Source organism: Chamaea fasciata, unplaced genomic scaffold, assembly GCF_029207755.1.
Source record: "Chamaea fasciata isolate MVZ Bird 193981 ecotype frontalis unplaced genomic scaffold, bChaFas1.0.hap1 SCAF_1, whole genome shotgun sequence".
Taxonomy (NCBI): domain Eukaryota; kingdom Metazoa; phylum Chordata; class Aves; order Passeriformes; family Sylviidae; genus Chamaea; species Chamaea fasciata.
This window is the reverse complement of record NW_027094086.1, coordinates 20,058,033-20,081,910: the sequence shown is the minus strand read 5'-3', so window position 1 is coordinate 20,081,910 and position 23,878 is coordinate 20,058,033. Positions and strand designations below refer to the sequence as shown.

General features: G+C 38.7%; 1 protein-coding gene across 29 annotated transcripts in view; it reads left to right on the top strand.

Moving 5' to 3' along the window:
* Window positions 1-23,878, top strand: part of RIMS2 (regulating synaptic membrane exocytosis 2) — a 452,662-nt gene that overhangs the window by 410,921 nt on the left and 17,863 nt on the right. The window contains exon 1 of one of the 29 annotated variants that reach the window (XM_066177521.1): window positions 21,438-21,639. The exons of the other annotated variants lie outside the window; for them this stretch is intronic. Coding sequence (XP_066033618.1) covers window positions 21,510-21,639 — 130 coding nt within the window. The 5' untranslated portion in view covers window positions 21,438-21,509. Of the gene's footprint in view, window positions 1-21,437; window positions 21,640-23,878 lie in introns of those variants that run through there. 29 annotated transcript variants of the gene reach the window in all.

Genomic DNA, 23,878 nt, shown 5'->3' with positions numbered 1-23,878 from the left:
TCTTTAGGATGTGCGTCTTAAATGATATGAATGGAAGTTACGAATATTGCAGGATAATACTGGCATCAAAGGAAAGTAGCAAGGTACATCTGTTAAGTAAAAGTGTACAGGTCCAGGATGAAGGGCTCAGGGTTGGTGGCTGGTAGCAGGGAGCCTGTTGAGAAGACTTTCAACAAAGATGAGCCACAGCCTTTGAGCAGAAGTGATTCATGAGGATGAACCACAGCAGGAGGCAGCAATGCAGACTTTAATGTGAGAGAGAGTCAAGAGGTGAGGGAAGTGGAGTATGGAGAAATTCAGCATTTGTATCAGTGAAAGAGGGAGAAAAAGGCACACACAGGAGGGGACTAAATGACAGCATTGCTCTGGCTGCACATTAGAGTGTGGGAATCAGGAAAAAGGCAGTTAGATGAAGACTAGCAGCTGGGAAAAATTATAGCAAAAGAGAAAAGCTTTTGTGAAGGAGAATTGTGTAGGACTGCTTGGAGTGACCAGGGCAATCCTGAGAAAGCAGTGTACATGAGCAACTCAGAGAGCAATTCTTTTTCTTTCCTCAGTGTTATGTTTTCTTCTTCCCCATTCCTTGTAAGACTTAATTAGCTTTCTGCTGTTGTTTGGGCTCAGTAAATATTTATTGTTAATGTATCCCCTGTTGGTTTTAATATTAATTTTAAATAATTAATATTAAAATAAATTTAATAATAATAAGGTGTTGTTGTTTCTAATAAGCAAAAATAGTAATTGAAAATCACTGCTTTGCTGGGGCCAGGAAATGAGATTATAGTGTCACAAAGCCATCCTCAACAAATTAAAAAAATAAGACAGCTGTGTTAAATTGTCTTTTTATTTTGATTTAAATATTCATCTGGATATTAGTGTTACCTTAAGATGCCTTTGAGGTGTTTTTTTTTGTTTGTTTGTTTTCTTTTTTTTAAATATCTCTTTTAAGTTTTGAATGAAAAATAGAAAATATTTGATTCTTTGAAAAAAGTTAGGTTCAACACTCTCAAAGCATGCCTGATTTAAATGTTTTTGAGAGGTACACACTTCTGTCACAGATTTGTAGTAAATACACATATACACACAGATATATCTTCTCTGTGTTCATATTTTAAGTTTTTCATTTCTTCCTAACTGCAGTTTTTCTACAAATATTAGAAGCATTGGAGGCTACACCTCTCATTGGAACAGTAATATCGCATCTCTTATTCAGCATAGGGCACTTCTTGTTCAGACCTCCTGCATCCATGGAGGTCTCTCACCTCCCTCCCTCTTGCCCTCCTGTGGGACACAAGCTCTGCCGATGGTGAACAGGCACAGTCCAGCCTGAGCTCGGGCTCCATGTTTTCATTAGATCCCCAGGAAGTTAATCCCTCTATCTACCATGGAATGTAAATGAAAATGTTTCATAGGTTGAAAAGTTAGTAAGAGGAGAAGAACGTCACAAAGGCAGGCAGGTAACTGTGTGAGAACCTTTTACTAGGGGTTGCCTAGGAATTACACCCCTGGATTTTGTGCTGGGCAGGTGCAGTTACCCTGCCTGGCTGCAGCACTGGGCACTGCTGGGTTCTTGGTGCATCAGGACAGGATGCATCAGGACATCACCAACACTGGTGCCATACTTCAGTCCTGAAATGGAGCTTTTCTCACGGTCATCATCACTTTTCACTTCAGGGCTGAGCACAGAATTGTCAGCTGAAAGTGTGAGTTGGCTTGAGTGCTTCATCATGGAGTTTGCAATGTCTTTCTGAGGGACTATGCCATGAACTGGGCTCTCAGCCAAATTTAAAGCCAAATGTATGTAAGTGAAGCCAGTAAATTAATGTCTTCCTAACATAACAATTAATAGTATATTGTATAAAGGCTGAGTTATTTTTAAAAATGCCATTTGTGCAACATACAGAAACTAACAGCTTCATGCTGATAGAATTTTTGCTCCTTTCCTGAATGGGCTTCCTGAGAGTGTACAAGCTGGCTCTGGCATTGGCAGTGGGTAGCTGGATTAAGAGACTTCTCTGTTTCTAACTCCTTTAACTCTCTTGATGAAAAGCAGATATACTCTGTATATGTGATAGATATTATGGTAACTGAACTCCACTCCCATCTTCCAAACTGAGCAATGATGAGAAAGTCGCCATGAAACAGTGCCTGTGCTTATGCTTTCTCTGGAAGCCAAGCAACAGCTTCATTTCTGACTCTTCCACACAAGTTCCTCTGCACCGTGGTAGTTCTTCAGTTTATTTTGCAGTAAATTGGCATTGTAAGGGTATGAGATTTTTTTCTTCTGATCTGTCAAAAGACAGCTTCAGATACCATCTAGAGATCCCTCTCCATATGCAGTTCATGTGAAAAATTTAATACATTTCAGTCATGAATGAAGTAGGCCATAAAAGTGCTCCAAGAAAGAAGAGTGAGGTTTACATGAAGACGTGGAAATGATTTCTTAATGGTGACTATTACTTCCACTCACTCTTTACCAGATTGAAAACACACCAAAGCTTTGTTTGTCAAAAGCCTAAGCCCTAAGCAGGAAGAAGATCAATTGAAAGAATGACTGAAATTAAATTGAATTGAATTGAATTAAATTAAATTAAAGACTTCACCATTGATTATTCCTGGAGCAGTTTTTTCCTGTTACTTTTTCCAGGACTTAATTGTAGACTCTTGCTTAGCTTCATAAGCACAGAATATTGTTTTCACTAGGATGGAATATGAGAGACACAGGAATGATGAGACTTGATATTGGGCAAAAAGAGATTAGTTTTGGCCTGCCTGTAGAGAAAATTACAAATAATGATTTTTTTAAGGCAAACACTATTTTACAGTAACACCCTTTCCCAGCAGTAGTCAAGTTCTACTGTTGTACTGTAGAGTTCTATGCTGTATATGCAGCTCTGTCCTGCAGCCCAGGATGTTTTGGTTTCTCCTTCCTGTCAACAAACCCTTGTGTACTTGGTAGTTAAAAATAATTTTCCCTACCTACTGCTCTGACAGACTTTTTCCCTTTTTATGTCCATAAATTAAATGTCAGTGTTCTGAATTTCAACATCCCTCATGATTCAACCTCTTGTCCTGAGTTTTGCTCCTCATTGAGTTACTTCTTTTCCTTTCACTCTCACAGCTAAGCTAGATGCACAGATAGTATTTAAGCTGAAGAAAACCTAGAAAATTATGTTCACAACTGTGGGTAGACCATGGCAAGGACCATATTATCAATACCTATATATACATAATTTTTGAATAAATTCCTTTGCTCCATTACAAAATACAGCCTTCCATATTTATAAACTAGGTAAATGATCTCTCTCTTATGTAAAAATCTCTCTTTTATAGTTTTAGGCCCTCAGGTTTGGGTTACATGGTTGTTCAGTGGCTAGAAAACGATGGAGCATGTGAACAAAGTGTTTTGTCTCCATAAAAAAAAAAAAAAAAAAAAAAAGAGGAGAAATGAAGAATGTTTATTGTGGGAAGAGAAGATGATTGTTCTCTTTCTCACTCTCTCTGTTTACATATACATGTACCCACTATGAGTCATGGAAAAAATATTTAGATTTTTGTAGTTCAACAAGGGAGATAAGATGAACATTCAGAAAAGAAATTTTGGGGGGATACTTGTTCAGTGATGGAGAAATTAGTACAGGTTTGTCAGACAGGGTAGGGCTCAGTGGAATTAACTTTTATTAGAAGATTAGTCCTGTGCATGGTTGATGTGTAGAGTGCACTGAGTGCCTAAAATTACTCAGCCCAACCTACACATCTGTTAAGTCATTGGCTCCCCAGCTGTTTTGACAGAAATGTGGTTTTCTGCACACTTGGTATTCTTCCCACTTCCTGAATGAATGTTGAACCTTCATTTATATCATCTGATGAGCATTAACATTATGTCAGCAAACTTATTTTTCATGCACTCTTTTTTTGCACCCTCTTTTTGTCTTATAATGCCACAAAAACACATTCCTTTTGAGTTGTATCCCAACTATTAACACTCAATATTTCAATACTTTTCTGAACACTATTATATTTTACTTTGTCTGGTCATATTAAATTAGAATTAACAAGTTTTGTGGTAATTACTTACATAATATGCTCTTAATAATGTAGATCAGGACTTACCTGTTTCTTTCTATTTAGTCAAACAATACTGTATTTGCTCATAAAAGTGTTAACTTGCAGAAATAGAAATATAATATAGACAGAGTGATGGAAAATTACATCAGTGGAGAAGCAGGCATAAGCAGAATGCAGCAATTTCACAAGTGTTTATGCCAGTGAATGCCATGTGTTCCTTTTAAAACATTTTTAATACAATACCAAAACTGTTAGCATAAAAGGATAATTACAAGGTTACTTTTATTTGTTCTGAAAATAAATCACCAGTACAGAGAACCATAAAAGGAACAGGAATGCAACATCATTTCACTCTCAAATTCATCATGTAGACATTCAGAACACGTACATTATCTTTTGGTTTTGCAGAAGTATTTAATAAAATGTTAAAAAATAAATGTGTATTCTTGAGAGTGCAGCTTTTTAAAGAAAAGGTCACTAAAAGTATCTCAGTTGCAAGGAGGAGCAGGTGTGTTCCTTGCTATTGAACTCCAAAGCTCTTTTAGAAATCTGTTAACCTGATTTTCATATGACTGTTTACCCAGATTCATCATATTCAGCACTTATGATGCTAATATTATTTTACCTCAGCATCATTATTTCTTACCCCAATTAATCTGCATTTGACTGTTTCCTCCCATATTCTCATTAGTTAATTTTCCTAAACAGGATTGTGGCAAAGAAAAAGATCTTGAGGCTTAATGCACCTTTAGCACTTCTCTGGAAGGAAAGCAGGGCAGGTGGCACAAAACGTTTAATGCATCTTGATAAGAGACTGAAATATAATGATGTGACCACCTGAAAATTCTAAGTCTTTTCAAACCTCATGGATTCCAAAGTCCTGCAGCAAGGGATCTGCAGCTCCAATGACCCAAGAAGTCTTTTCCAGACATGTTTTGGGCTGACACCCCCTCCAGTGCTCAATCAAAGTACTTGGTCAGATTTTTTATTCAAAATGAACCTGATATAAACTGAGGCTAAAGGATCCTCTCTAATGAAATAGTTGATTTATAAATACAGTATTTCACAGACCAAACATTATTTGGTACTATGATCTTCCACAAATTTCTTACACTTTCTTAAAGGATTCTTTTCATATAGTGTTGTTTCTAAAAATTAAATCCTATGGAAGAAGGATTCACAGAGTCCCCTAAAATTTAGTGATTCCTGATCTCTAAGCAGAAATACAGTAGAAAATGAATAATCCTTTTCAAAAGCTAACCTGTCCTTAACATCTTTTCTGTTTGACAGATTAGGTGCAGCTAACACTCTCTAGTGGAGTAATTACAAAAGGAGGAGGCAGTTCATGAGGTAGCCACGGCACAAAATGCCTAAGTCTTCCTAATTTGAAAGTTTTTAGGTAGCTTTTGTGTGATAATCTGTATGTTTGAGTTTAAACTGAATCAAAGGTATGATGGCATTTTATATAACAGCCTCCATGTGTAGGTAAAACAGCCTTCTAGCAGTAACCGTGGATATGATGCCAATATGTAGGACCATAGTAAGAAAGAACACGCAAACAAAAGAAAATATTAGTCCGATTAACAGAAAATCATTAAATCATGGGGTGATGGGATAGTTTGGTTTGGAAGACACTTAAAAATCATGTAATTCCAAGCCTTCTGCCACATGCAGGACACCTGCAAAAGCACTGCAGAAAGAAAAGGTTGGTGCTAGAGCTGCTAAACCTTAGTTACTGAGCAAAGACTCCCTCTTTTACTGCCTCAGAGTGAATGGAGGTCGTGATTTAAATTGTAGTAGTTGGATCTCTGTCCCAAGAGTTTGCCTCAGCTGGCAGGCAGAGCTGGTCAGGATACCAGGTGAAAGGTCCTGCCTCCCTGCAGCTCAGGAAGCAAAGGCAATGGAAAAGGCAATGACCACATTACTTGATGCTTTAGTCAGTTGAAAATAAAGTCAAATTTCCTATAATGTCAGTTATGTGTGTTATCCGGGCATTTGGTAAGGAGTCCAAAATATAACCAAGGCCTCTGTGGTCTCTGTAATAAAAACAGGTACAATTTTCTGCTAGTTTCACGCAATCAGAAAGGATGAATTCTGAACTCTTCAGTGGCTCTTCAAATCTCACCAGGTAACCCTCCCAGCATAATCTTCTGAAGCTGCCTTCAGCAGTGTCCTCAGTGTATTTTCCCCTGCAATTGTTGCAAATTTCCCCATGTTCCCAATCTTCATATGATTGCTGAAGTTTCACAGTTAACTTTTTCTGTTTTAAATTGTTTATCTTCTATAAGAAATTCTATCCTTGGACATCCTGAATTTGAAACGGAAACTACTGCACCAATTATCTGTCTTCCAAGTGGTCTGTTCATGTACTTGCCTATATCAAAAATCTTTTTCCTAGGATGCAGAGCTAGTAAATGCTATTCAGACCTTATGTCCCTGCAGACTTGCACTAGGATCTCCATCCCTCTGCAGGCATTTTCGTCTACAATTTCCTTTATGTTATTTGGGCCACAGATTTTCTGGGTAGCTGGCTACAATCATTCTTTTAATTCACTTTTATCTGTCTACCCTAAACTGAAGGAATGGGATGTTTTTACCCCTTCCAACTGAAATTTGGCAGTGAGGATCAATGATTTCTCCTAGTCTCATGTAGAAATTAATTGCACAATCTATGCCAAACCACAGATTGAGGTATTTTCCTGTGTTTTAGAGTGTTTTCTAGTTTCCATATAGAACTTTGTAAATTCTTGGGGTGCGCCCTAGGAAGCAATTGCCTTTGTTTTATCAATCACTTATCATCACCTAACATTTCAGTTCTCTCTCTAGATATGATTGCTGGATTCTTCTGACAGGTCTCTTTAGCTGTTTGCCAACATCTCGGCCATTAATTTTCCTTAATCCCATCACAAAATTCTACTTACACTCAAAGAGTTTCCTACTTAGGGAGGCAAAAAAAAGTTTCCTGTATTTCTTGATAGTTTCATTTTGTAAAATGGTCCAAGTTTTCAATTTTCTGTCTGTCAATTATACATGAACTTGAAATGGGATTATCTGATACACTTCAGGCATACTGGATGCAACACAAAGCAAGCATGGTACTTGAGTAAAATACTGTATGCTGAAAGAAGCACAGGTCCCTGGGTTCAAGCACTCAGAGTTGCTCACTGTCTGAACACTGATTTTTATGTGGAGGCTTTCCAAAATAGAAAAGAAATATTTTGATCATTCTTTACAGCTTAGAAGTTGTTAAAAAAAATAGGAGTTCACTTTTTATTTAGTCATCTCAAACTGAAGATGTGATTTAGTGTTTTTTCCCTGTTTTGTCTCCAAACTCAAATTCCTATGGGCTTGCTTTCTCCCAAAATATGAAGCTACAATTTTTAGGAAAATAATATAACAAAGTAGCACAGAAAACATCATTATTCTGATGTATGCACCTCTAATGGCCCCACAGCCTCAGAAAGGACACAGAGCTAAAGTCAGTAGGAAGAGATTGCAGCAGGGATGATAAAGAATGTGGAACAGGATTTTTCAGTCGGGAAAAAAAAAAAGGCTGAAGGAGATGTTTGAGGCCTGTAAAGTCAGGGATACGAAAAGGGTAATAAAGGTCAGGGATGTGAAAAAGGTGACTACAGAATGATTTATTCATTGTTCCCACAATGCAAGAACTAGAGCATTGCAGATAATTACCAGGCAAACAAGCGAGAGGATGTACTTCACTATACAAATTTAGACTAAGGGACTCATTCTATAGGATATTGCATGGACCTGATGTATATTCTGGCTCAAAAAGAGATTAGATAAAATGAGTTGGGTTTGATCTATCTATGGCAATTACACACGAAAAGGTCTAACTCAGCATCTAAACCAGCAGTCAGCAAAACAAAGGTGTTCCTTCCTATACTTTTTTTTTCTTACATATGTTTCTTAGGCATTGGTATTAGCCATGCTGACAGAGGATACTAAATAATTGGATCTTTGTTTTTACCTGATATGGCCATTTTTAGTTTCTTATGTTTTGCTCATATTTGCCTCTGGTCTGGGACTTGAAAAAAGCAGTCCGATTGCTAGACTGTGTGGATGTTGAAAACCAGAAGTTTGTGTGACTTATCCAGCATAGTAGATTCAGGTCTTAAAAGTAACATCTCTTTCCTCACTCTGAAGTCTTCATCTATTCTAAATTTTGGTTGGCTTTTGGTAAAAGTCTAAGTAGCTCATATCAAAGCTGGTTTTCATCACCCCAGTAAAAGAGCTTAACATTTTGTTAAACTTTTTATCTTTACTACTGCTCAATAATATATTCCTCCTACAAACAATATTCTAACTATGATCTTAGCTTAATTATAAATATTTAAATCAGATAGGTGCATAACTCAGCTGACTGCTGTGCTTACCTGACACACTTTTATGAAACCTCAAATTTATTGATGATCTAGAGAGGTTCATGGAGTACTTTGCATGGGTATAAGCAAAGACAGAAGGTGTCTTTAGTAGACATTGGCACTAATAGTTTAACAGTGCAGTCTGTACCTTTCTGCTATATATGACATTTCATAGAATAAAATAAGGTTTAAATTAATATTTAAAACATTCTCTAAATATTTACAGGGAAAAAATGTTCTCATATGCTCATTTGTCACATTCATTCTTGGAGAACATTCTTCCTTTCTTTTCATGCATACAGAACTGAAATCATCTGTATATTAAATGACCCTGAATCTAAAGATATTCCCAAACTAAACACAAAGATATTAAGATTATTAAACATTGAGAGACTGAATAAGGGTAGCTACAGAGAAACTTAAAAGTTTATTAACTAAACTGTATTAAAACATTAACTAAAGACTTGCATTGTAAAATTTTTAAAAGAGTTAACTATTTTTGATGCACTACATAATAGGCAGATGTTAAAAAATTATTCAAATAACCAATTTTCTTAACTTTGTGGATTGCTTCTATTCTAACTGAATTTTGAAGAGCTCTCTAAACAAGAATGCTGGTACAGAATCCTGACGCTTATTACATCCACAAAGGATTATTTTAGAAAGTAACAATAGCCAGCATTCATACAGGAAAAAAAAAGGAATTTTAATTAACAAAATGTGTATCTTTTTTGTTTTGTTTCTGAAACAAAAGAATTGGGGTAGAAGGAAAGAAATAATCTAAGCATTATTGGGTTGATTTTTAGGGTTGTGAGAACCCAGAGTTCCTGAAAGATTGCTCCAAAAGAAGTGGGAGAAAATTTTCTCAGCTCAATTTAGCTGAAATTTATGGAGGAAGATGTTAACAAACATACTTTTTTAAAAAATAAAAATCTAGTTATGTTGATTATTTGGCTGTTAATTTTAGCATATCATTTATATATAAGAATATTCCAAATTAAATATACATTGTTTGTGAGATATGCCAAACAACAGGGTTGTTGCCCTGATTCCTTCTATCAGTCCAGCATCAACTCCTGATGCTGTTTTACACCACAATGACACAAAGACTTCGACTTCAGAAGGCTGAAATGACTCCTTTATTTTTGGGATGTGTCTCCCTTACATACTGTTTTACACAAACCAATTTGATTGGTGACAAAAAGACAAACCTCTTCAATCACATTGTTCAGACCAGAGGGACATCAAGAAGAAGTCCCTCCTAGGAAAAGGAATGAATAACATAGGTAGAGTTTACAAAACATTTCTCATGTTTACAGAAAATTCCCCGGGAAAAGAATTTCAGAAAACCAAAACATCTCAGGCACGAAACCAGGGCTACAAACTCCTACAATTTTTCCAGCACAATATATGATACAGACACAAGTGGGTGGGAATAAACACAATACAGCATTTCTTTATGTATGCATATAAATATGCATGTGCATATATACAGACACACAAGTGTGTAGTGCAAAGAAGCAGCCACAGCCTGGACTGGGGGCTGCAGGTGACCTGCCTGTTTCGTCTATCTGTAAATTGGCCCCTGGACTTCTGGGTAGGTGAGTCAGAAGAAGTTGTGTTTTGTACCACTGTGCACTCTTGAGTTCAATTCTTGATGTGCCTTTACAGGTCCAAAAAGGTTTGAGAAGCTGACAGTCATTAGTTGAATCAGTTGTTTGGGGTTCTGATCTTCTAGGTTTGGTTCTGATATTTTGGTGGCTGTGTGTAGTTCCTCTTGGAGTCCACAGGCTTTCTATTTTCAGTTAGCATTGGTTGTTAACTCCTCTGGGACTGAAAATTCATTCATTTTCTGTAGTTGGTATTCCAGCATTGCAATCACATTGTTTCAAATTTTTCTCCATTGAGTACAGAGGCAGCCTAGGCAGCTGGTTTAAACTGGGCTCCTAGTTTTAGTATGCAGAAGTGAAATGAGATGACTCTTGGTGCATATCATGGCCACACAGCACAGCAGGGTTGCAAATACCTGAGCTAACTCCAGGCAAACAAGTGACATATTCTGCAAAACTAGCCTGGCCAGACCCAGCACTGATGTAGTTTCCAGTACCTGAATTGGGGCTAAAGTACTGGGTCCATTGTGCTGTGTAAGTAAACACATGTCAGTCAGCATGAACCATAGGGGGTTGGGGTTTTTTCTTTCTCTTTAGTTAAGAGTCTCTTTTCTTCTCTAAACCAGAGCAACACCTCCGTCCTTAGATGAGTCACTTACCACCAGCAATGGGGAGTGCTATGACCCTTGAAAAAGAATAGAATTCTTTGAATTATACTGGTGCTGCTTTCTATTTTAAAAGGAGATAAAGAAAGAGGCACACATTTCAGTGTCCCTTCCACTGAGGAAATCATAATCCTCACTTCAATACACCAGTCTGAAAAAACACTAGTGAAAAGGAAGTTGATACAAACTCTCTCTTTATATAGAAACATATGAAAAGATTTGTAGGATGTTATTTGCTAGTACATTTGAAATATTCTATGCTGATGGAGATTATCCAGATGGCAGGAAGTTTTTGCTGCTGATTTACTGGGGGTAGTGTAAATTTGGTGCCATTTCTTTCTATGCTGCAGTCTGAGGTTTTTATCTGCTGTACCATTAAGATTGCAAACTCTTTTAGAAAAAAATCTCAAATTATGAGTTCATACAGTGTTTTCTATATTCAGACCCAAGCTTCCTTGCTCTTCTAGCATTATCATTAACTAAATATGCAGCAAAAAGTAGCCAGATTCTGAAATACAAATAGCAAGTATTGTGTAATCCTGGCATAACTGATCAAAATTGTGAATATTATTCACAGACATATGCTCATAGATGGTTTTGCTGAACAACAAAATTATCTTGAGGTTGACATCAATTACATACCTCTCACCTTTTTATTTGCAGTTATTTACTCTTTAGGTGACAGCCTATATCATACATGGAAGAAAATAAACCTCATATCTGAGGGATCTTTGGAAAGTATGATATATTTAAAACACCTTGGATGGGACACCTTACTAGCTGCCAGCATAAGGAAAGAAGCTTAAGTTATTCAATATTGGTAGGATACAGCAGATGCATTGGGACAAATTTGTATCAGCACATCCAGTCTGTAATCAATATTAGCTAGTGCACTAGTAACAATAGTAACAGTAGTAGTAGAATCTTAGTCAATGAAATTTTACTGCTTTCTATCTTTTACTCTCAGTCCTGAAATGCTAGATTGTGAAATGATGTCCAGTGTGGCCTTCCATGTAATCCTATGTGAATGAAAGATTTCTAAGAGTTCCAGGTTATGCACACACATTAAGTGGTATATGGTGTTTCAAATCCCATTTGAACTCATTAATATGGTGACAGTATGGCTAACTGGCTTTCAAACAGCTATCTGAGGAAATGTTATTTGCAGTACAGTGACTCTGAGGCCAAATAAGTTGTTTGCAAGGTAACTTCATATTTCACATCCGCAATTCAAATCCTGCCTGGCAGTTTTAAATCTGTAGTAGTGTCATATCTGAGAGAAGGTTCTACTGTATTACAGTGTTAAATCACACAGGGTGGTCCCCTCGCACTGAGTCCAATTGGCGCACACAAATCCAAATTGTGATACATCAAAACAGACTTTGGATGTGATTTCTAGCCCATTTGAACTCCTGGATCAGAACATCTTTGGAGGTGCTCTACAACTTTTAGCTGATACTGTGCTAGAGACTCTTTTGAAAATGTAGCAGTAAAATTGTCTAGTTCCTAATAGAAGCCTTCCAGTACCCAAAAGGGGGCCTAGAAAAAAGCTGGAGAATGACTTTTCACAAGGGCATGTAGTATAGGACAAGAGGTAACGGGTTTAAATTGAAAGAGGGAAGGTTTAGATTAGATATTAGGAAGAAAATCTTTACTCAGAGTGTGGCAAGGCACTGGAACAGGCTGCCCAGAGAAACTGAGAGGATGCCCCATCTCTGGAAGTATTAAAGGCCAGGCTGGATGGGGCTTGGAGTAATGTGAAAGTGTCCAGTGAAAGGTGTCCTTGCCCATGGCATGGGGGTTGGAACTAGATAATTTTTAAGGTCCCTTCCAACTCAACACATTCTATGCATCAGAATGTGTCTTGATATTCTATTTGCTCATGTAGACATAGCTGTGGATTACCAGATAGAAACAAACGAAAGAGAAAAATAAAATTGTTTTTCATTAGCAGTGGCATTTTGGGATTCATAGATTGTGTGAGCATGTCTGAAGAGACACTGCTATGACTAAAACACCATGGAAATGAGAGACATTTAATGACAACAGCACACGTTTCTCTTCTAGAATTACAATGTGAAAACTTACAAAATAGAACTGAAATCCGTGATTTTGTCAGATAAACATGACATCAGGAGATAAAAATATATTTAAACTTTCCTTGGAAAATATTTTTTGTTGTTATTTCTGGATAGATTCTGGTGCCCACCAGCTGACTCAGATTCCAGGCAGTGAGTTTAGTGCTGACCATTAAAACAGGTGTTTCCTTGGTGAAAATGGTCCCTTTGTAAAATCCTCATTGAGATTTAAATGTATACATTTGCACCCATAAGACAGGAAATTTATGACCTCATTACAATAGCATAGCTTCCACTGACATTCTGGAACTCAGAGGCATTCAGAGATTCCACTCTACCAGCTAGCAGTAACCATGTGCATGGTAACCATAAGGTTGTAGATGTAACCGTATGATGGTTACAGCCAGCCTGGAAGCCAGGTTGGAGCTTGGTTACCTGTGGACTACACAGTGCAGGCAGTTTGAAAGAGCATGATTTACAAAATAGATGTGACAAGTCTCTGCAGGGCTTTGCAGAGCATGAGAAGCCTCAGAAAACCCTGTTTGGCTGTTCTGCACTGAAATAAGGCACAGGACTCTGGCACACAGTGTTTTCAATGAATGTAATCTGTGGTCTCAAGAAAACAGATAACCTAATAGGCACAGAACTTGGCAAAATCACACCAGCTTAATATATATTAACCTTCTACAGGGTATTTCAAAATTACCTGACTGACTTGCAAGAAAAATGTCTCTTCAAAGCTGACATTTGGACTCACCAAATCTTTTGACACTTGATGATAACATATTACTCTTAAAAGGCAAACCTATTGAACCAGACCTGCACTGTCCTTGGAAAACTATGGTCTCTCTAGACACCGCAGTTCTTGACTGCAGAGGACAATGTGTGACAGGTATACAACTTGCTTTCCACCCTGTTTACATTTTTGTCATTTTACATGTTGTTTGGAAAACACATTTCATCTCAGTAGGAATCTCTTTGGTTTTTGTGTTTTTTTTTTTTTTTTTTTTTTTTTTTTTTTTTTTTTTATTTTTTTTTTTTTTTTTTTTTTTCTTTTTTTTTTTTTTTTTTTTCTGGCGGACTACAAGCATAAAGATCACAGAGTGCTTTTTTGTGGTATATCCCCTTAAGTAATACCAGCAGAGGTTCAGGACACCATGCTGCACAGGCCACTCAAATGCCAATAGTTCTGTACTGCTTTTGTCCCATCTCTATTGAAGATGGAATTATAAGGAAAACAAATCATGTTTCATGAAATTAGAGTGAAACTAATTACACTGCCCTCCTCTAAGACATTCTGAAAACTTTTTCAGTGGAGTACACGGGCAGCTGCAATAATATGATTAGAGTATATAAATGAATAACTACAGCTTGTTCCTAAGCTGATGGGTCTGATGAATTATAAAGATCACTCTCAGAGAAAAAAAAGGTGGATTGGGATCAAAACAGAGGAAGGAGATAGAATGTATGCATTTATAACAAAAAAACTGAAACCATATCAAACAAAACCTGACTTGACTTTAGTTTTTAAAACTGCTTGATTTTTTTTTCCATGGGTTTCTTTTTTAACACTTCTTTCCTTAACAAAAGCATGTAGCTTTTTATTTCTGTGCTCTTGGTTTCTCTCTCTGATGGAGCATTCTGAAGTAAAACTTTTTGTCAAGCTCTAAAGACACCCTGTGATTTGCAGATCGCCTTGTGATCATAAAGATGTGAAATTATTTTAATCAAAACAAAAATATTCAGCAGTGCAGAGGTTCTCTCTCCAACCTCTTAGCTACTTGTGAGCTATCTACATTATGTTGCTTCATGCTAGCCCATTAAAAATTTCTTTTGTTATTCAGAAAAATTGAGATTTTATTTTGGTTTTGTGGTTTTTTCATAAACATTGTAGGGGAAAGTAAATACATTTTGTTTAAATAAGAACAGGCAGCTTTCACATGTGATTAATATTAGCATTAAGGCAAAAGAGTTGCTTTTATAGATTTCCTTTATGTTAATTTAAAAAAGCTTAATACAGAAGAGAATGACAACTGCAGGACAAGCAATCCAACTACATTGCTTAAGAAACTAAAACTGGTATCTCTATACATCTGAAAGCAGCCTGTGTTTCCAAGAAAAAAAAAAACAAAGGACTTTTCCATTTCTACCTCTTAAAACATTTTTATGTTAAAATTTCCTGATTTTATTTTTAGAAACTGAAATTTATTGGCTTTTTGAAAAAGAGGTAGTGAAAGTAATTTCTTTCAGCTCTTCAAATCTGTATCCTTTGAAAATGTGCAAGACTTTGAAATTATTTCCACAATGGCTGGATTACTTAAAGGTAGAGTTCCATTGGCAGAGACTGTTAAGATGACAGAAACAGTGGAACCACCATTCCCATGTAGGAATGCTGGAACTGTGTACCAGTAGATGAGTCCTAAGGTGAGCATGCAAAACAAAAAGTTCTAGGAGAATCCTGTTTTGCTGATCTAACTGCAGTTGCACTAACAACTAGGGAATTCTCCCAGAACAGCTGTGTCAGTCAGCAAAGCTATTTTGGTATAAATCCGTACTGTGTACCTAGCTTGATATTTGGGATGGAGTTGACCTTACAGTAGAAAATGCCAAAAAGAAGTGGGAGAATGGAAAAATTTACTGTTACCAGGTAATCAGACAGAAAAGTGTACCTGCATTCTCTGTGACTGCTTAGTAGGGAATGCTCAGAGAATCCGAAATGTATGATTTAAATAAAGTAGCATTTAGAAAACTTATATCCTACTGCTAAATTTTGAGATAATATAGAAATTATTGTTATACTATGAAATTTTAAGAAGAGTAGGAGACCACTGAAGGTCAGTGGTGATGGGAGCTATTGCCCTGGGATGGAGTTCATGACAAAGGTCATGATGAGTCCGGACAAACTGACTTTAGCATGGTCTGTTGTGACAGGACAAGGGGTAATGGTTTTAAACCGAAAGAGGGCAGGTTCAGATAAGACATAAGGAAAAGGTTTTTTATAGCAAGGGTGGCAAAACTCTGGAACAGGTAGATGTCTCAGCCCTGGAAACGTTCGAGGTCAGGCAGGATGGGGCTCTGAGCAACCTGGTGTAGTGGAAGTTGTCCCTGCTCATTACAAGAACATTGGACGAGATGACCTTTAACTGTCCCTTTTAACCTAGACTATTCTATGGTTCTTTGGTTATGATCAAAAAATACTAAGCCAAGAACAGTGAATTTTTATAAAATGGGAATTAGTAAAAGCAGCCATTACTTTGTGAAGGACCTTGTAGAATTCTGGAATCTGCCCTTTCGAAGTGCTGGGCTGGAGCTGGCACATGGCCGTCTCTGTAGGGAATGAGGACAGCCAGCACAGTCCTAACATTTAGCAAATTAGAGGCAATAGCATCTTGTTACTACATGTTACAAGTTTTCATACATAAACCCTGTTTTACACTACTTGGGCCATGTTTTTAATGAACATTTCATGTATTGTTTTAGCTTTACACAAAGGGAAAAAAAAAAGGTTTAATTCAGTAATAATAGCAGTCGTATATTCCAGTGATACTTAATCTGGACAAATTACTGGTAATTGCTTGAATAATAACTCAGTTGGAGAATAACATTTTCTCCAACCAGTACTGGTGTTTATTTTTACTTTTGTGTCTTCCTAGAATTAGATAAATCCTGCGTTTTGAAACTGGGTTATTTTTTGGAGTGGGAGACAATTCAGTTAACTCTTTTTGAGGCCCTTGTCAAGTATTTCTTCTCTGTTGACATGTTGGCTGTCTCTGATTAGTGAAGATTGAGGACATGAGAGGAGGCAAAAACTCAGCAAAATAAAAGAGTGTGGAAGGTGTGGGGGACTCTCCCTCCTGTTGTAAGAGGAAGCAATTTGCCCTTCTTCTAGTGACACATTGCAGAAAGATTTCTTATAAGTCAGAAGTCATTAAGAGTTTGAATTACATTTTTAATATGTTATGCCTAATAGTTGATAGGTGTGGTGCAAGTTAAAGATAATTAACCAGCATAGAAAGCTCAGCAGCTGAATTGTTTTTTCTGAAGACAATCATAAACAAAATAAATCCTTTCTGTAGCCAACAAAAGAAGTCTGTGGGCAATGCTTGACAGAAGAGGTGACAAAGAAAAGGGCAATAACTCCTTTTCAGTCCCATTCCCAGAATACCTTCCTTAACTGCAGGTTAAGGGAGTGTGTTTAGAAACTTTAGATCACCCTTCCATAGTGACTGCCCTGGAGAAGCCTCTCCAAAATATGCACAAGGGCTCAAGAACTCTTTAATGGCAATGTGTGCTTTTATCCTGTGTTTAGAAGCTGAAGCAGGCTTTAGGAAACAATCCATAATATAGGCAATAATAAAGAAATAATTGCCATAAAAAATTACTCCATTCTTCACTCTAGGGAATTAGGACCTCTGGGTTCGGTACATAGAAGTAGAAATGGGAAGTGAAGAAATTTCATATTTAGTTTTTCCTTTTTTTTTTTTTTTTTTTTTTTTTTCTTTCCTTGAAAAAGTAATGGTTTCATGAAGGAATCATCAAATCATCATTTTTCTGAAGCATCCCCATTTTAAGTCTAATAATTTGTGTTTACTTGAAGCAAGCTTGCTGAAATACCCAGTTACGGCTGAAATACAGAAAAACATGGGGGATACATTAATTTTTATATTATTTTTAAATTACCACACATGGTATAAAAAAGAGAAAGATACATTTAATAAATTCAGAATCCTATTATTGGCTGGCTGTATTTAGAGTAGGTTGACACTGAATATCCAATGTCACAAATTCATATTTTAGTAATTTTCAGGGAACAAAACTAGTAAGCAATTGCTTCCACAATTCTTTAGATGAGCCACCAAAATATTTTATAAGAAATCCAACCCTACAAATAGAATTTCCTTAGGACATACATTTATAGAAGATGTTTGACCTTGTTCTGTTTGACCTGGATTCCTACAACATAGTTTCTTTCAGCAAAATATGAAAATTCTAAAGAAATAGCATACCTGGGAGTCTCTTGCTTTGTCTTTATATTTAGCATTGAGATGGGAATTTAGATGCTGTTCCTTTAACAGGAATTTTATTCACTTCTACCTGGTGACACAAATCAATGAGGACCAGTTAAAAATTAAACAATCACCAAAAGAACTAGGGGATGTTGTCAATGTCCGGGTAGTAAACTTGTTTTCTGCAGTTCAGGATGTGTCTAGATTGTCAACAATTAGATTATTAGTATAATGCAGTCATTAGAAACTGAGGACAGACTCCCCAAATACCATGAGAATTTATGGATTTCTCATCTCAGTTCTCTGTGTCTGTTTTCTTTCTCCCATTTAAACACTTGTCTTAAAGAAAGAAAATTAGGACAGAAGCATATTGAAGAAGCTTGGATGGGATGGTGATCCAGGTGATCTGTTTTGTGACAGATTTTTTGCATAGGTGCCCAATATCCCAATATCTGTTTGGGGTAATTTGTAACTGACTACAGATTGTTGAGGTCTTAAAGTGCTTTTCTTGGTACAGGCTGATTTTATCAATGATGGTCACAAGTTTTTTATATACTATCCAATATTAGCAAAAACAATATATTTAAAGGCTGGGGCTGCCAGGTCTGATTCCCTGCTGAGGGACTGAGAGATGCTTGAGGCTCTGGCACTGTGGGACAGCCACACCTGTGGGTGCAGCCAAATTCCCACTGAGGCTGCATGTTCCCAGTGTAGTGCCCCATTAGCGTCTTGTTTGGTCCAGTGTACCATCAAGGCCTGTGTCACAGGGAGATTTACAGTTTCTGCTCAGGCGGAGCTTAGGAGGAGGTGGTGGATGTGCTCATTCTCTTGTTTGGGAAGGAAAGCAAGTGTAGACTGCTTGAAAGCCTCCTGGCTTCTAAGCAGGTATTATCATTTCTTCTACAAGAGGTACTTCTAAGGGGAGTACTCACACAGGAATATTTGTAAATGTGAGTGAAAGTAGATGAAATAGATGTTCCAAATCAGTTGCTCTTTTTCGAATATGTACTTCAGAGTTTATCTATATTTTTGTAAATATCTCCAAGTAACCCAACTGTTGTTTCGCTTTTCTCTGCATTCTCAATGTCTTTTCAGTTTTATTCAGCTGTTTCTGTGAAAGTAACCAGTAGTTCATCTGAAATGTAATGAATATTAAGTGATTTTTACTATCCAGCTTCTCAAAAGCAGTCATCAATTGTTATTTACATAACAATTTTCTGCCATATCTTAACAGTCATAAAAATGTTGAAGGAAGTTATTTTGTCTGCTTTAGTGTTTATAGATAGAAAATTCTATAGACACCAAGTCTTAAAAATATCTTCAGCAATTGTTTCAACACATTTTATTGGGTTTTACCAATCACATGATTCTGTATATTAGGTATTTTTTATTATTACTACCATTACACTTTATTTTAGAGTTATTTTCTTTATAGCATTTTAGTAACATTTTTTTAGAGTAAAGCATAAACAGGGAAAGCTCACTCTACCACTTGAATATGATTTAATGGGATGTAATGCTAAGGGTGATTTTAGGGGAAGAGGTACTGCAGGCTGGCCAGGGGTCCACCACAGACCTCGGCAGGTCTCTGCCATTATGGGGTGCCCGTAGGCCTGCCTGTGGCATACAAGAGAGGTGTCTGTCTGTCTTGGCAGCTCACCTTCTTGTTAATCTGTAAAACATCACTGATATGTTGGGAGGTGACAAACTTGGGCATGCGGCCAGAGAAACATGACGAGCAACTAAATACACATTTTGGAGCATGACCTGAATAAGACATCTTAAAGATATCAGAGCCTAGAGAAGCTGCCCTGGGCATCTTTTATACTCAGTAAACAGGAAAGAAAGGATTTATGTTCTTCTAAAATAAGTTTCTATGATGTTACATGACATGTGCTTTATTAGAATATAGTTATCTAGAAATTAAGTTTTTGGGAAATTTGTAAAAATAGCTGTAAAAACTCACTGCTTTGCTGTATATTGAGTGATGATGGTTCCATCCCTGAACTTAAGTTCAGGCCAGTTTTCATTCCTCAGCAAAGTATGTCAGTGATAGCGTTGGCTGGTTTTAATGTCTTATTATTATCCTTCCCAATCATCAGCTCAAGGAAATACACGAGGGGTGTGAACTGTATTTCATTCTACACACTTTCTTCATGAAGAGTTTCAGTTCGCTTCAAACCATCATTCTGTCTGAAAATTTTGTTAGATCAAACTCTAAACATTATTTACCCTTATTTTGAGAGAATTCTTTTTTTGTTTGGAAGAAAACTGAATGCACCCCATGCCCTGCATTTGCTATCATTACTGTTTAAAGGACACGTTATGAAACAACAACCATGTGCAAGGTTTGATAGCACTTTTGCACTGTCATGAACTATAGTGGAATAAGTTACTGATACTGCAAAGGATTGCTAGAACCTCTTTGGTGCTAGGAACTCTTTGGAATGTGCAAAGGATTGCTAGCTAGCACGTCTTTTTAATCATGTCCGGTGCTTTAATTTCTTAGCATTTTAGGGGGAAGGTTGCCAATTGCTATACACTCAATTAATGTAACATACTGGATAAAAGGAAAACAGGTAACATTAAATAGTGTTGAGGAAGATACGGAAGTAAGACTGGATAAACCCTTAAAATTATGTGTTGGAGCTATAAGCAAATCCTCTAAGGAGCGAGTTCAGAAAAGGCACAATCATGTTTGCTAAGGAGATAGATGTGCTTTAGAGAAATACAGCTGGGCTTAAAGTGGAAGAGAGACGAAGGATTTGCCTGTGGCTTCCAGGGCCAGTTCCTCAAGAGATGATGGGCCATTGACAGAAGCAAGGGGCACAGGCTCACACACAGAAGGCTCACGCTGAACATCAGGAAACATTTTTTCACGGCGAGGGTGAGCGAGCATTAATGAGTGAGGTTTCCCAGAGAGGCTAAGTCTCCATCCTTGGAGGTAATTAAAGCCGTATGGCCCCAGCCAGGACAGCTGGCTCTAGCGACCCTGCCTCATGACCCAGGGACCCCTTCCCACCTCAGCCCTTCTCTGATCCAGTGGTTCATTCCGTTTTTCACAGAGCCCACCCGAGAGCAGACTCTCGCCCGTTGGCTGCAGGTGTGTCCCGCCGGCCAGGAGCGGGGATAGCGCCGACCAGCCCCGCTCCCCGCCGGGGCCGCTGCCGCCTTCTGCCGAGCCACGGGGCCGCCCCTTCTGCGGCCTCCCCCCACCTCCAGCATCCCTGCGAGCCCCCGGCCGGCCCCGGCGCGCCCCTCCCGCCTGCTGCCGCGCAGGGGCCGCTCGCCAGCCCAGCGGGAACCGGGCGGAGAACAAAGTCTGCGGGCGGTGCCTGCGGGACGTCCCGCCGCTACCGGACGGCGCCGTGTGCCGGTCCTGCCTCCGGCGCGTTCGGTATTTACAGCGGCCGCGGCCGGGCCGTCCCGCCGGCGAGTCTCGCACGACGGCGCCGTCCCGCTCCGCCCGCCCCGGAGCCCCGCGCCGCCGGCTGACTGCTCGCCCCGCTGGTAGGCGGCTCCGTGCTGGCTGCGGCGGCCCGCCCCGCCGAGAGCAGCAGCCGGGCAGAGCCGGGCACAGCGGGGCAGAGCCGAGCTCCGCGGCGCGCAGCCCGCCCAGCGCTCCCCGCCGCCCTCAGCCCCCGCCGCCAAGACGCCGCGCTTCTTGTACCGCGCCAAAGGCGGGTGCCGCTCGGCCAAGATGGGCCGGCAGACGGCGGCCGGCGGGCGCGCCATGCAGCGGTCTCAGAGCCGGAGCAGCCTCTCCGCCTCCTTCGAGGCGCTGGCGGTCTACTTTCCCTGCATGAACTCCCTGGAGGAGGAGGACGGAGGTGAGGGGCCGGGGCACGGTGGTCGCAGGTGTGCGCGGGGACCGCGGGCGCTCCGGGCCGCTCCAGGGACGGGCCGGGGGTCGGTGCTGGGCGAGGAGCTGGATGGGGGAACGAGAGCGATGGAGAGTGGCTTGAGCTGAGAGAGAGATTGGTAGCACGGTGCTTGTAGCTGGAGAGTGAGGTGTGATTTAACAGATGATGTTTGTAGTCACATTGAGAATGAAGTTACTGGCTGAACTTTAGTTATGTTGGGGGGAGAAATAAAGGATAGAGGGTCGTTCCATTCTTTCCATTTTCTGCTCATTCGTAGGAAAAGCAAACCACGCTTCCTCGCAGGTGCTTTTCTGACAATCTGCGGGCTTGTTCAGGTATCCCTTGTCCGTCATTCCAACATAATTTGTACGGAAAACCAGAGTAGTTAAATGCTGGCCCCAAGGACCCTTTCCTTAGAGGCAGCAGTATTGATGGAAGGCTAACAAGAGAAATGCAGTGGATTTTCTGCGTAGCCGTGCCCCTCCAAAAGATTTGCTGTTCGGAATGTGCAAATGCATGTACAGAGTTAAGCATGGCACCAAACTCTATCCAGGATGGAACCTGTATTTCATGAGTTTGTTTTGAGTATACTGGATTCATAAAATAATCTGTTGTGTTTAAGTATGTTTACGTACAAAATGAACTGATGGGCTTTCCCTTGTTTTATCAGAACTAACTCAAGATTTTTAATTTCATTAAGATTAATGGAACAAATTGCACCTTCAGTAGATGTGAACACTATTAAACAGGGATACCAATGTCCAGTGCTGCTATGCAAACATGTATCAGCTGTGTGTGTACACCGTTCATGATCTATTTTAAATATTTGCATGTTCATTTATCACCCTCCACATTTCAGGCTGAGAGTTCAGTGGCTAATGTGTCCCAGTCTTCGTGTGTTTTTATTTTTCTTTTCATGTGCAACAGTCTCTGAATTTTTTTTTCTCTGAAGCGTCTCATTTCTGATTGAATCCCAAGGCATGGTTCCTCCCCTTTTCCCTGCTCTTACTCTGGGGCTGGCCAGGTTGCCCCTTTCAATGGAAAAGAAGTGGCTGCCCCCTGGGGCAAACTGTGCTGTCCTTCAGTACTCTCATCTGCTCCATGCCTTGAACAATGAAGTGAACTGCAAAATATTGCCAGTAGACTGGAGGGTATGCTTCAGATGGCATTTTTAATACTCTTTATGTGCTAATAAACACTATGGCTGAAAGCACACACTGAAAATATCATAAATTATGCTAAACATGTTTAGGTATTCTTTAAAGATTATTTCATTCCAGAAGCATTTTCTTTTCAGTCCTGATTTTTAGCTACAATAATTGCATTAATCCTGTGTGCAATCAGAGTATTGATTTGTTTTGTTCTACTTTGGTTTTTTTACTTGTCTAGGAAGCATTTAACTTATTCCTTGGTGAAGTCTGTGTTTGCTTAAAACTGTTCAAAGAAATATAAAGTACATGGAAGTCAGCAGAGAAATGTCTGTAAATGTAAGGGTAATTGTAATGATTTATTTATTTTGTGCTGGCAAATTATTTAAACAGAACTGTTAAAGGGTTGTATACTGATTCACATGTCACATGTTGATTTATGTTATCTGATCCTATTTAGATGTAGGCTATACTTGAATACACATTTCATTAATTCCCATGAAGAAATAGAAATGTAATTGCTATGCAGTTTTATGGATTTGAGTTTCTGCTACCTCAATTTAGACATACCGGGTTACAGAGGGAATGGCAGGCATGACAGCTAAGATCATTACCCGAGTGTTCTCAGTGGGATTAGAAAGGAAAAAATTGTCATGTGTTTTCTGGATGGCAAGTCACCTCTGCACTCAAATTGGAATTTGTTGTCTTAGGAGTGTTTATGCAATTATATTAATGTGATGTAATTAAAGTGGGTGTGGTACGTGCACTCCCGTGTTCACATACACTTGTTCTTTTACGGTTTAATCTGAAAAAGATGTCAAACTCACTTCATAAATTAATTGTCCTCAAGATGTAGTCATTTCTGCATGTGGTGTATAGCTTAAAAAAAAAGATAACCTGCTACAAGGGTGCTTATTTTTTTCTTTCTTTTTTTTTTTTTTTTTTTTTTACATTTCACACTCAGTCATATTTTTAATACAAATAGAAAATCTGACCTGTTGAGGCATTTATTTGAGATACTCTCTTGAAGACTTTAATTTGTTAACTGCTGAAGTGAA